This window comes from Pelecanus crispus, chromosome 6, assembly GCF_030463565.1.
Source record: "Pelecanus crispus isolate bPelCri1 chromosome 6, bPelCri1.pri, whole genome shotgun sequence".
NCBI lineage: Eukaryota > Metazoa > Chordata > Aves > Pelecaniformes > Pelecanidae > Pelecanus > Pelecanus crispus.
This window is the reverse complement of record NC_134648.1, coordinates 10,222,797-10,237,460: the sequence shown is the minus strand read 5'-3', so window position 1 is coordinate 10,237,460 and position 14,664 is coordinate 10,222,797. Positions and strand designations below refer to the sequence as shown.

The following is a 14,664-nucleotide window of genomic DNA, read 5'->3' as shown; positions in this document are numbered from 1 at the left end:
GACTAAAATTCTGCGTTTTCTTACTTACTCAATAATCACCCTGAAGGAGGCAAAACTAATTCTTAGTTATATGCTTAGAAGGGCACCAAGGTTCAACACATTTTATAATGAGAATAACTTTCCTGTGAATTCCTGGATCAATTTGTTTATCCATGTTTGTTTAAAATTGTGCAGATTAAGTTGATGGGGATTTCTGCACTCATTCAAAGGACTGAGTGAGGTGCTTAATCACTTTTGTTAGAGGATTAATTAATAGGGCTGGTTTACATTTTTTGTGCATATTTACACACTGCTTTGGAGAGGCTTCAAAACATTTTAAAGAACGGTTCCTGCAAAGACTTGACCAGTGGTGGCCTAGCACCAGCAACCACAGCTGATGTCATGGTCATCTTCCATTTGTCATTTCACCAGAGGATGGAAGACATCAAAAGGGACAAGTGCTGTTTGGTTCATGTAACCTGACTCTCATGGTTCGAGTGATTTATGGTGTGAACAACACATTGCTGACATTAAAGAGCATAATAACAGCTTACACCCAAACCCAGCAATCGCAGGAACCAGAGTAGTTCTCAGCTGGCTTACTCTTTTCTATTGGGACTCCCTGCAGACAGCTCTCTCCATATTCCAGGTGATTTACCATACACCCAGAGAAGTATGCCAAACTAGACACCAGCTCAGGATGCTTCTGAGCTGTTTTTCATTTTTCTGTAGGGAAAACCTCAGCTTATGACTAATGGGGAGGTCTACCCCACCATGAAGAGCAGCAGCACCGGGTCCTCCAGCCCCATGCCGTGCAGACTGACACCTTCCAGCGCAGCACCTCCTGCGGCTGCAGATAGCTCCAGTGCGTCCCTGTCACAGCGTATAGCAATATTGGGCTGAGTTTTCCAAGCTTTTCCATTACTCCAAAGGGGCAAATATCATTGTGCATTGACAAGTACAAGATGAGGTGACTCAACTATGAAGATTTGATTTCCTATAGAATTTCTCTGCACTAGCCACATACTCTTATGTTATCAAGTCCCTTCAAGAGGCAAGGACTATGTAATGCCAGTGAACTAGACAACAACTGTTACCTCTATTCAGGCTGTTTACCTAACAGTTTTATTTTCCTCTGTTCCCTTCAGTATCATTCTTCAGCAATAAAAAGTCGATGATCCTCCACCCTAACTTCAAGGAGAGCAGGTCAAGGAAAAATGGACTTGAAGCATGCAAAACAGCTAGGATGAAGGGACAATCTGCTTTCCTTGCCTGAAATGACCAAGACAAGTAATAATGACTTTCAGCTATTCTCATGATGAGTGACAGTAGACATGAGGTAAAACTTCCTAATGGGAAAGGTAGTGAAGAACAGATTGCTTGAGGAGGCTGTGATCATCCCGCCACTGGAAGAAATTTAAAAAAAGGTAGATAAAGCTGAGTTAGGGGTGTATTTGAATCTGCAGTGGAGAACAGAAAGAGCCAGATAGCTTCCTGAGGACCTTCTAATCTGTGATCCTACAGCCCTGTAGACTTACTATGAAGAAACTGCAAACCTGGGACACTTTACACCTAGACACTGATGTTATCTAGTCTATTCTTACACTCTCAAAAGTTTTGTCCTGCTGTAGATGCTTTGGATCTAGAGTTGTTCCATAATTTAGTGGATGTTTAGGGTTTGCCTTTCTGCTAATGAAGACATCGGGTCCAATTCTGGAGCGACAGAGTCTGTCAGTGGAGCTATAGCAACTTCCAGTGGCTGAGGTCCTGTCTTTTGGTTCATTTGAGAAATGATCAGTGTTCATGCTCCAGATCCCATGTTTCATTTGGGTTCATCTCTTGTACACCACCAGCATGCATATGATAGCCACTTCCTGTTTACCTCCTCCATGCACGTACAATCTGTGAAGACTTCACTTTATTTTATCTTGTATTTTGCAGCAATCTTACACATCCACCACAGACCGGAGTTATGCCAAGAATATATCATGGAGGAACCATCTGGCACACGCAGAGCCTGGGTGCCAAACCTTACAGGTTTTTCCTAAGCAACCAGCAGCATGTACCCCATTCCACCCCTCTGCGGGAATGTGCCAGTCCGTACCTTTTCCGTGTCTCATTGGATTTGGCAGTTTTGATGGTGCTCCCATCCTGAGTAATTTCTCTCTCCTGGCAGGCAGGAGCGTCTCTAACTGGAAGTGGAAGTACAACAGTCTCCTGAGTTACAGGTAAAACCTCATCTTCAGCTCCCTGCTGACCTAAGTGTTGTTTGGCATAGTCAAAGCCTTGTACTGGCTGCAAAAAAAGTGAGAGAAAAAAGAAATTTCCAGCATGCGTCATATGTTAATATAAAATTTCCACTTCAATATAAAATTTTCCAATACCCCTTAACCTCTTTAATTACATAAGTGACATAAGGTAAAAATATGTAGATTGCCATATGAATGCCCAACAAACAAAGCAATTTTCTGATGAGATCTCCATTCCACATATTTTAAACGTGATTAGTTAGTATAAAATTGATCTTGGGTAACCTTTCTTGCCCTGCTGTAACACCCCCAGAAATTCCTTTAAGAGACAATGGAAGAATGAACGTACAGAAGAAAAAATTAGGAGGGAGAAAAGTAAGCCCATACAGAAAACAGAAAACTTCTCTATGAAAAAAACCTTGTCTTTTCAAAGAAGGTGGGAGTAATTTATTCCAAATCAAGAAAAAGTACAAAAGACACACATAAAAGTTTTATGGGCAACATTTTCCAGAAAAGGATCTTTTTTCAGATCAGTGAAATTATATTTCCCCTGGCTTGCCAGTTGCCTACTGGGAAGGTTGTTATTGACTTCACTTGTTTCTCTCGGGAAGCGGCATTCGCAAGGGCCTTGCAGCAAGGCAGGCGAGGGCCGGGGGCCCAGCCGCTCCTGCCCCAAAGCCTGGCTGGGCTTTCCCTGCTGCCTCTGCAAGGAACAAGCAGAACTGACACCTGCCTTCTGGGTAAAGCAGCCACTGAAAGGTGCATTCTCTTAATAGAAAAAATTAAGCATTTAAGCAAAATTTAACTTTCCAACCTGCATTTTCTATCGGAAAAAAGAGAAGGAAGCAATAAATAAATAAATAAATAAATCAAAGAAATTCCTCACCCCCTCTGGAAAAAATATGTAACATAAAAGAAAGTTCTTGCTACGCTAAATTGAATTAATTTACCAAAAACTAAAAGGACGCTCTTCCTGAAGTACAAAGATTATTGTCAAAATGCTAAAAAAAACACCATAAAACACTTCAAAGCTGAGCAACAGTGATTTTAACCCTCAAACATACTTTAGGAAACACATCAGAATTAGACAGTTAATAACTGAATAGTCTCTCTCAGGTTTCTGTCATGTTGTCATTTAATATTTTAGTTCCAGAGAAAATCAGCTGGATAAAAACAAATTTGCTGATGGCACAGAAAAAGGATGAGTTCTGAAAAAAAAAAAAATTTCTCTTGCTCTGTCCCTTACTAAATCTGGGCTATAGCTATAAATAGAGATAAAGTTCACAGGCGATCTCAGTCTGAAAAAAATGGGGCTGTCTTCTATTTTTTAAAACAAAACAAAACGTGCTTTTTGTTTATGGGGATCTACATCACATTCCCAATCTCCTGTTTGAACCGAGGCTGATGATTTCTAATGTGCTCACGTACTTCAGTATTCCTCTGACAAGTAGCTCCAGTGCATTAAGGAGACGCTAACTGGGCTAATGCTGATTTGGGAGAGCAGACGTCTCCGCACATCACCACAATGGAACTTGCAACATATCAGAGAAATGCCAATTCACCATCACCTCCCCATGGCAAGTCATGATGATATCGCCCCTGACGGAGCCTTCTGCTTGCCCTCCTCTGAAGGCAGGGTACCACAAGAGCAGCTACCAAATTAGCTACGAAGGAAGGAAACAAAGAAAGGGGAGGGAATGAAGAAAGGCGAAGTAGAAGCTTTGTGAAGGACAGCTAGGAAGAGCTACTCTAACCATCCTAGACAATAATATTTTTAACAAAGTAATGTGTTTTCAACCTTATTATCCATATGAAGTGTTAGTCAAGGCCCTCCTAGACATTCTGCAAAAAAAGGTAACAAAAGAGAACAGCTGATTAAATTGGTTATTTCTCCTTCCGTGCCTTTGAAAGAGTAGAAGTTGTTACAACTTATACTTCATATCTTATTTTTTAAATAAATAAATAAATAAGTAAATAAGAACAACAAAAAAAAAGCCCAAATCAGAAGCAGCAGAACATGAAAATTACTAAAGAACTCTGCAGAGTCCCAGCTCGGATCTGCCAAAGGAAGAAAATGAAGGATTATTTTAATCTGAGTTCTACTTACCACCATGTCTAGTGACAAACTGCATTAAAGGAAGAGCTGAAAAAGCCATCCCCATCAGCAGACATATTGCGTTAAATAAAATTTGATCTTGGAACCCTGCTCTGTAAAACCCCACAGGAGCAGATGGCTTTACCACCCCTGAAGGGAACTGGCAAGACTAAATCATGATCAGGCACTGCTGAAGCACTGCAAGCATAGATGTCCAATACGGCCACAATACCGAGAAAGACCGAAGGACTGGGATTTGAATATTGCTTTTGAAATAATAATTGAATGATGAGACCATTATATTACATTGCCTGGCAAAGGGCAGATTGAATATAGGGAGTTGTTTCTGGGACTTTTTTCCTTGCAATAATCATGAAAAAGACACTGATATTTTAAAAAAAGAAAGAAAAGAAGGAAAAAAAAAGAAAAAAGAAAAAAGGATGATCGGCCCCTCCCCTCTACATATATACCCATGTACACAGACAGTTTCTCTAATCTTTTTTTTTCCATGCCCTTTATCAAATTGATAGTGGTTGTTTTCTCATGGCCTGCAGTATTTGCTTTTTTTTGTGGGTCTCAGACTGCAGATCTTATCTCTGTTTACCTGCAAGCTTATTCTTTTATGCTCTAAAAGAAAGGTGACAAATCAGATTACAGCCTTTAAAAAAGCATGCTGTGAATTAGAAAGCAAGGGAGGTAAAAAACTAACATCTATCCAAAACCTGAAAGTAAAAACAGTATCTCAAAATAAAAACAGCATTGAAAGAACATTAAAATAAAGTCCAATCCAAATTTCACTGATTTGAATTTATACTACTTTTAATTTTACAATTGGCGAGTCAGTTGAAATAAATGGTAACAGTCGCTTTTCCCTGCAACTTAGTCCAGATGTCCCTGACTGCTAAGGCAATTCAGAACAGCAACACAATTCCTAAGAAAGATGCCATAAACTACACTACATATGAGAGGTCATTTTCTAAACGTCATTTATTTAGCCTTCAGCCTGTTACAACAAAAAGTCCTTCCTTAATTACCAGGCATGGGCAGCAATCCTGCTGTTACGTTACATCACCTCCCCCGGCTACAGAAGGATATTTAACGCTAAATGTTTCATTACCCCTCCGCGCTGTGTTCGGGCATCCTATCCGCTGGCACCGGACTCTGGAGGGACATGGCAGGTAGCTCTGCTCTGCGAGGACCTGCAGCCTCCCGCTGCTCCCAGCAGCAACAGGACTGCAGCGATGAACAGGCGGCTCTGCTCTGCCAGTCCCCTTGGTACAGGACTTTTGAAATCCGAACACATAAAATGGCACCACTGAAAACAAAACCAGCTGAAATCCAAGGTCGTAGGTATCCCATAGTATTCTCTTTTCCTCCCTATACTGCTTGCTGGATATTCAGAAGGTATCAAACAATTGCTCCAGTGACGCAACAGCAAATCTCAGACACACAGAAACAAAATATTAAAGCTGCTTCTTAAACTAAAAATCACTCTGCTGTGACTCCACTTGCAGAACAGATTCAGCTTTAATCAAGCAGTCTCGGGCACTTTTCTAAGCCATGAAATATAATATATTCCTTTTAAATGTGCTACAGATACATGCTCATCGGCTATCTGTATTGCCAAACTGCATGAAATGTAGCAATTACAGTTCAAGTAATTACTGCTATTCCCGATATACCTAATGCTGGAATTAAAAATAAAAATAAAACCGTTCTTTTCAAAATTACCTTATTTCATTATCTTTCTAAAATATATTTCTTAGCCTTATTTTAGGTAAAGATGCTGAAATCAGGAATGACAAAACCAGTCCAGTCCCAATCCTGCTGCAGAATTTATCTTCCACAGTCCACATACCACTGTATACCCTAAACTAGACCTGGCTGAACCTTTGTGATGGAGCCATCATTGTGAAATTAAGCAGAAATCAATTTAGCTTTCATTTTGAAATGCATCACTTTTACATAATGAATTAAATTAACTTTTATGGAGTCTGAAAATATACCTAAAAAGGGGAAATGCACTCTAGAAGTGGACTACTGCACTCCAATTGCAAATGTGAGCAAGTCTGCAGGGAAATCTCCTGAAACAAGTGTAGCGTGGATGCTGGGAGCTCAGCGCCAATTGTTTTGTTCTGCAGATCTAACTCTTGTCTGACCACAGTGGCTGCTGATATAAACATAACCTGACTGAATAGGTTTTAACCTAACCTTGTATCTTACAGTCTGATTAAATCTGATTTCTCAGGAAAAGTAAAAATTCAACTTCCTCTTACTTTTTGGAATGACAACTATGGACTTTCAAAATACTTTCAAGTGTTTTTCTGTGCTGTAGCTTCAACCAGCAGTCTTTTTTCTTTAAATAGCAACTTTCTTCAGCTGTAAAGCAACCCATAATGATGGCCAGCTCAAAACAATGTACAAATTTAGTCTCAATTTGTCTTTTAGCTGGGACTAAGATTGCATATAAGAAGAATCAAGTGGTGCATAGTATTTGCAACAGCCCCTATTAAAGCATGATTTACATTTTAGAGGTTTCAATGGGACGTTATATGATATCACTGCAGTGGTATTAATTTTTGTTTGTGTTTGTGATATTGCTCATTTCACTTTTGCAGGTCTAGTCATAACACTAGTTTGGTAACACCAGATAAATAGATGAGCATACTGGAACTGAAATGGAAATCTCTTTTTTGTATCATTTTTGATACTAATATCTTTTTCCAAGTGGCACCAGCTGCACCCATCTGCAACTAACCTAAGATGAGGAGAAAAGAGCTGTCATATGCATCATGCCTTCCTTCAACTCTCCCTCCAATCTACATTTTTTAGCAGATGCAACAGAGCTGAAATCACAATAATCCTGCTGTCTGTAGCATGAAGAAACCAAAGAAGAAAATTATCATTTCAATCCCATGCCAATGGAGAAGAACAAAGCCAGCTAAAAGGGCAAAGGAACCGGAGGACTTACGTGCATGCCTCGTAGACTAAAAACTCCTAACTTTGGGTGGCCCTGTTTAAGAGCCATTTAATAGCAGCATTGAGAAGGCAGACTTTATTCACTACAGAGACAAATCAGTATTCTGTGACATTTTTCCTTTTAGAGACAGAAAATCAAACTGGAAAGACGTTTGATTTGGAAAAAAAAAGGATCTTGTAATCGATATATGTTAGTAAATACTATTGTTTGAACCCAATCAACAATATGCACAAATAAATTCGAAAGTTCAAAACATCTGAAAGAAAAATAGCAGTGGCAGAAATTTTCTGAAAAAAAAAATCAAAGAATATCTTTTCTGAATTAGCAGTTGAATGGCGAACTTCTGGTTAAGACCAGGTCTGGACTGCTGCCAAAGCCCAGAGCTTCAGCTATTGCCGCTCACAGTAGGTAGGAGCAGATCAGGCCATGGGTTTGAGAATAAGGTCCGATGGGGGACGTGCTGCTGACAAGGCCTAGGCGTGATATCCCATTTCCTCAACTTTATGAAGGAAGCAACTGCCCTGAGTAAAGCCTACTCAGTCCTAATGGCTCAGTGCGTTACATCACTGCGTAACCGTTACTCTGTCACCGCTACCTATGTGGCAAGGGACAAGCTGCGAAGGAAGTTGGTGAGTCCCGAGTAAAACAGAAGGGTAATTGCTGTGACTGGTGGTATCAAGGACAGAGAAGTGCAAAGATCCAACCTGTGGGTAACGACCATTTCAATTTCAAGCATCCTTCAACTACATCTAGCAGAGAAACACAGTTAAAACCTCAGAAAGCAAACGGACGCCTTGCATCTGGAGGTCAGTCACTCACTTTAGCTCTCTGAGGCAGGTTCATCATGGTATCTGGTTTGAAGTCACTCTTGTTCTTTCTGCACAGAACTGCCGTGATGATGATGATGATAACTGTAACCACAGCAATGGGAGCCAGCACCGCTGCAATGATCCACAGGTTGTTCGGGGGGTTCTTCACAACAGCTACAGAAAATTGCAAACCAACGTTGGTAAGATTCACCGTGCAAATGCAAGATTTAAATTGCTTCCAACACAGTCTTGAACTGTCTCCATATAATAACTAGTATAAAGGGATTGTTAGTAATCTAGCTATACCTTTGTATTCCTTAAGTAAAAGAAATGAATCAGCAACACTGTTCAATTCACAGATCCCTGGGCTCTCTTCTCTTAGTTATAGCCATCTGCAAAAGCAGCCATCAACTCCCAAGTCAAATTAGATGCCATGTTAGATATCACTCCAATAGTTCATTTACAGAATAAACAAACAAACAAAAAAGTAATATATCCTTAATTAATTATAAAATTCAAACACAAAAATGGCTTACAGTAAGGTAGCATGTGTGTTAAAAGTATACACAGGGAGTCCATACCTGAAGTCAGAGACTTACTGGCTCAGAAGAGTAAACCAGGAACGTTTTTTCAAAAACAATGAAGCTAAGCACACTAATAGTTACTAATGATATCAATAGGGCAATAAGAAAATGCTTTTCTTGTGCTCTAGAAATACTTTATCGTAGTTAAGGTCAAAATGAATCCATCATTTCTGAAGGAGGGGAAATGATGAGGTTGGAAAGAGCTACTTGTAGATATATTAATAATGGCACCAGGAAAAGGGTACTTTTCAGAAATGCAGTGATGCTAAAACATTTTAGATTCCATTTTATCAGAATAAGGTCTCTTAGTACGAACCTTCAACTTGTGCACACATAAGAAATCCCTCTGTGACACATCCCCAGTTCTCTCATTTCATTTCTTTCTGGAAAAACACCAGATAATCTCTTTATGATGGTAAATTTTGTTTTAGTGAAACGTTTTGTGGATTTCACCATGCTATCTCTATTTATTTTCCTATGCCACTGGTTGCTGGCATGGACAGGCAATTGTAAGGATACCAGCGTGAAGCAGCGTTTCCCATTTCCTAGGGGACTAGCGCTTTCAAATGTCATTGAGCTTATTAGCTGTCAGAGGCACTCAGCATCTTTCAGGATCAGACTTCAAACGCATACTATCTTGTTCAGCAGCCATTACAAAAGCCAGCTGAAAGTCTGTCTGAAGCTTGAGCCTATTTTCTTTGTAGATCTACATTTTTTTGCAAAGCCAAAGTAGTTTGTTGGGTGATGTAGGAATAGCACCATTAGGTACATATCTTCCGCACAGTATAACAGGAACCGCATACTTAAAGACTGTCCAAAAAGCCAGGTTGAAGCCTTTCAAGGTTCACTTTTCAATGGACTGGCATAATTCTAAATTATTGGCTTTGGACATTTAGTTTGGGGATGAAAGGGCTGTGGGGAAGGAAACTGAATCTGAATTTTATCAGATAACAGTAATTCTAATTATAGATTTCTGTTGTGGGACCAATGAACAATTGTTGAAAAATTATAATTATCCTTTCTAGGGAATGCAGAGGAAATTATGACCTTATGGCTAACAGGACACACATTTAGGAATCCTGGTTTACATCTTTCATTCAGTTTCCAGCTTCCAATGTGACCTTGAGTAAGTCAGCCATGGTTCATTCAACTCAATAAGACTCCAGTGGATTTTGAAGCGAGCCTTTCATTTTGCTATAACTCAGTCCCTCAGTTACAAAACAGGAACATCCGTATTTTTTGCTATTATTCATCTGTCTTGTCTAACCAGACTGTGAGCTCCTGAGGGCAGATGTCTTTTCTTACTGCATTTTGGTACAGAACTTTTCATTCTGCTATAACAGAAATTATAATAAGTAAAAATGAAGTGCACACAAAGTATTTTCTTTGGGAATACAAAGACAGACTACAAATACCATGTCTAAAATGAAAGAAATGGATTTTTTTTCTGTAATGAGGTATAAAGATAGTTTTATCTCCTACATTTCAAATACTTCAGCTCAGAATCTCAGTTACCTGGGGTCATAATTTCAATTTCTGTATATTCTCTTCTTACAGTATTCTGTGCATATTTGACTTGTATGAAAATCTACACATGAACAAGTCTGCCTTATCAGACCATGGAAGTACAAAGTTAGATAGCCGCAGATGTCATAATTACCTAAATACCCATATAAATCACAAAACTGCACAAGCTAGGAAACTGCTATGTATTATCTATAGCTACTTTAGTGAAAATTACATTAAAGAAATACTCTCATGGAAAACAAAGTCGTTCAGAATTTAAATACTAGACTTTATGGAAGCAGGAATGGAGATCCCTGGATTTAGTCCAATTAAAGTCAGTAACAGACCATGATCAAATCGAGGATCACATACAGTATATAATGCATTCTCTGGAAATTATATCATACTTTATTCTTCTATCTCAATCACATGTTTATGGATGATACATTAATTCCTTTTTATAGTGGTTCCTTCTTTTTCTATCACCATTACATGTAATTATTTCAATATCACTGCTCCTTCAGACAGAAATAATGGAACCAGGTAGTACAATTTTATATGCTGTTTAGCCATAAGGAGATCCAGTACAGAAGTCCACTATATAATTTTAATTTCATCTGGATAAATACCTTGGCAAAGTGGAGTGATTCAGTTAGTTAAAGGCATCAATTCATACATTAAGACGTTATTGCCAAAAAACCCTCCAAGCTCCACCACAGGTTTATGACTGTGGGTCAACTATACAGGAATATTAAAAAAAAAAAAAAATTTTAAAGAAAACACCTGTACCCACAATCACTCTGTAACAGATGCAAGTCTTAAAACAGACATTCAAAAACACTTTACTTTTCCAGAATGGATTACTTTTTTTGGCCACGTTATTCTGAATGATGCTACTGTACCCTGAATCTGAAAATTGCCCATACATATAAGTAGTTCTGTCCAACTTCACTTTTCTGATTTGTGTCTAAATGATATCTTTAACAACTATGTGGTGCCTTTCACAAAGTTCTTGGTGAAAATTATTATTTAAAAAAAAAAAAATCCCTTTGAGATAGAAATAATCTACATTATTTTGAACAAGTCAAAAATAAGGGACATCTTGATAGCCCCCCACATTTTACTTTGGGCCAAGTTATTTGAAGAGCAATTTAGCCCCAGCAGTCATTAGCCTGTGGTGTCATAGTTTTGTTAGCATCAGAATTAATTCTGACTTTACAGTTCCATAAAGTTGTTCAGTTCATAGAAATATGTGTGTAAAATTAGTTGTACAGTAGAGTTTACAGTTACTGGCTAAATAACATTCAGTATATACCTTTGATTTACTACATTAAAAGATTAGTCTGTCTTCCATATGAAAAAGAGCAGCCTGACTTAAGCAGCTTCTCAGAAAGGTGCAGCTGAAATTTCTCTGTGTGATCAATGGGGGCTTCCCACACCTTCACTGGTGTTTTCACAAAAAGAAAAAAAAAAAAAGAAAAAAAGAAAAGAGAGAACAAAAGAAGGACTGAACCAGAGAATTTTTAAAAGAATTCTTACGATCAGCTTGAACTTGAATAACATAACCTAGTGTCAAGGCCATCCTCTGGGAGTCAACGGTACTCAAAATTTTGGCAGCTGCAGTGCCCAGCAAAGGTTTCCCGTTGTATAAAGTATAGTATGTCAGTTCAGCTGGCTCCTTGGGTCCTGGAATACGTTGGATTTTTACCATCTTTCAGGAAAAAAACAAGAAAACGAGAGAAAGAGAAATACACTGTTTGTATTATACCATCGCAAAACCTGCCAGAAGCTACTTGAAGGCAGCGCACAGAGCGAACTCCTTCAAGACCCCATATAAGCGTAAGCTCCATGCGAATACTCTCATAGGATCAGGGCTCCCCTTCTTCATAGCCTAGGCTATTAAGATTGGTGAGGACTGAACTGCCTTCTTAAAAAATTTTTAAACATAATCCTAAGGTAAAACCCTATACTAAGAAAAGCATGCAGTAAAAAGGAGGAAAGGATCAAACGTTTGGGCATTACAGTCCCCTGTAAAAAGGGAGTTCTTAAAATCTGTCCTAGTGTTGAAAATTATACTTTGCTGGCATATTGCCGTTGAAAATTTCCTTCACATTTTACTTCTATACTCATTATTTTTGATCCCAGACTTTTTCTGTTTTATTCTGCAGAACACCAGCAGAATTTTTACATTGTACCTCTACCTTTCCTGAGAGTAGAGGAAGTGTCAAACACCCTCTAATGATGAGAGGAAAAAGGAGTTTTGTGGTTCTTCTCCACTATGTTATGGTCTAAAACGTGTCAAGTTTTCCCAGAAAATTTTACAAAGGTTCACACTTCTGGCAAGTAAAAATATGTTGCTTCTTTTAAATTTTTTCAGTGGGAAAATACAGAGAATTGTGGGCAAACGAGAAAAGTAGTAATTTGGTTTTATATCTTGCAACAAGCAAGTCTTGAAAAACACCATGTAATTAAAAAAAAAAAGAAGCAATAACTTGTCATGCAGTTTTTGAAGACAGATCCTCTTTGAATCCCCGATAACCAGCATTGATTGGCTAAATTACTGAGAAAACAAAATAAGATGATTTCAAAAACCTGAATGGGAAGTGTTGCTAAATAAGAGAAAGATGACTAATAAATTACTCAGGACTGAAACCTCTATTTCATAATGTGATCTGCAGCTACAGGATTTGATGACTTCATAGTGGGTTGGTTTTTTTTTACCCCAACAAAAAGAAATTCTAGCTTTATTGAGTTACCTAGGAAAGGAAGACCCAGGAAACTTCTTTTTAATAAAAGAACAAAAGCCTGGAACTCTTCATTATGCTGAATACAGGAATTCATGCTAAAATATGTCCTTTGTACCAATCCTCATAGCAACCAAAGAGAAAATGTTTATTAACACTGATTAACTAATGACAATTTCTAGATGAGAGGCATGCAAACATGGCTGACTGCAGAAAAAGAAACCCATTAGTAATGCCATGCATACTGCACTCACTGCTTTAGTATTCAGGAAGAAAATACAGGAAAAGCCCAGTTAAACAGTTTTTCACACAAACTGAAGCAGTACGCATGCAAAGCAAGCCCTTTTTTTCAACGCGTGTCTAGGCGCAACCGGTGTCGCACTGAGCACCTGCACAGTGTAGCTGCCCACAGTAGTGGCACGTTTGAACCGTCTTCCTTGCTGATGGGACATCATAAACAGCGGGGCCAAACGCTGCTCCATTAATCTTGCAAAGCTCTGATTGTTCAGTCCCAGTAATGCAATATCAACCCCTTGAATGACTGTGGGAATGGAGAAAATCATGTATCAGCCCATTTTAGGTGGACAGATTAAGTAACACACGGTCTGCAGGGCAGTTTGGGGCAGGGGTGTACTAACTAGCTGTACACTAGCTTAGAAGAAAAATAACTGGACATTGTTACACCCCCTCAGTAATTCTTAATGGGGATACAAAGTGCTTTTGTTTCACCCCCTGCACTGTTCTTCTCAGATAATGTCAACGAAGTCTCAGAGAATAAAATCCCTCAAAAACTTCCTTAAGCCTTCAGTTTACCAAAATGGCTCTGGGAAGCGCCTAATCTATGGTCTTCAACATAAAAAGTAAGTGAAAACCTCTTCGAGAGCTGCCAGTTTTTATGCTTATGGCCAGATGCTCCTGTTAACTAAGCGACAGTTTTTCACCCAGCAGTTTTGAAATCTGTTAGAATTGTGTACAACTTGGTTTGAAACAAAACACTATATGTTCGAGAGCACTGAAAACTGAATAAATATTTCCTAAGTAAAAATTAATGTAAAATTAAAAAGACACTGAATTTACATGAAGTTCCAATAAATGATATGGTATGCTAATTTAATTCATACTAATGTATGATTTTTCAATATTATTTTTAAAAAAAAATCTTTTGGGACCGTCATGATTTTTTTTGAAACAGCATTTCCATTGTAATATCAATAATTGCAGTAAGTGCACAAAGGCAAGAAATAGAGTATGAGGACATGGGGTCCAGATGGAGAGGAGCCATACCACTCCCTTCAGAGGATCATAATCTCTGCATAAACTTATTTTTTATCTCAAAATTATGGATAGATATAACAGGCACCAAACCACCCTGGCTTTTGGAAGTAAAGTGTAGAATTTAATCCATTTCTTGTCAGGCTCCTTTTCTCTTGCTCTCCTGAGCATCAAACAATTCTAGCTACAGACACATCGATTAGAAAGGCTTTGGTATCTACTCACTCAAAGATGTCTGGGGTAAGGGTCTCTCTTTCTTGCCCAGCTATCACTTCTAAAGTCAAAACGATTGTGAATGAGAATGCAATACCAGTGAAATGACTGTGATAAAATAAGTATTTTGAAGCCTGATATCATTCTCTGCACCTTCTTTTCCACCAACAGAAAGTTACGTGCTTAATGCTTCAGGTGAAAGATGCAAAACTTCCTGGACCCAGACAGAGCCA

The 14,664-nt window shown here is 38.6% G+C and overlaps 1 protein-coding gene across 1 annotated transcript in view; it reads right to left on the bottom strand.

Moving 5' to 3' along the window:
- The window catches only part of KIAA1549L (KIAA1549 like), a 74,183-nt gene that overhangs the window by 42,484 nt on the left and 17,035 nt on the right, over positions 1 to 14,664 (bottom strand). The window contains exons 9-12 of the mRNA XM_075712400.1: positions 13,336 to 13,487; positions 11,742 to 11,913; positions 8,123 to 8,286; positions 2,084 to 2,274 (exon numbers count right to left, since the gene is read on the bottom strand). Coding sequence (XP_075568515.1) covers positions 2,084 to 2,274; positions 8,123 to 8,286; positions 11,742 to 11,913; positions 13,336 to 13,487 — 679 coding nt within the window. The remainder of the gene's footprint in view (positions 1 to 2,083; positions 2,275 to 8,122; positions 8,287 to 11,741; positions 11,914 to 13,335; positions 13,488 to 14,664) is intronic.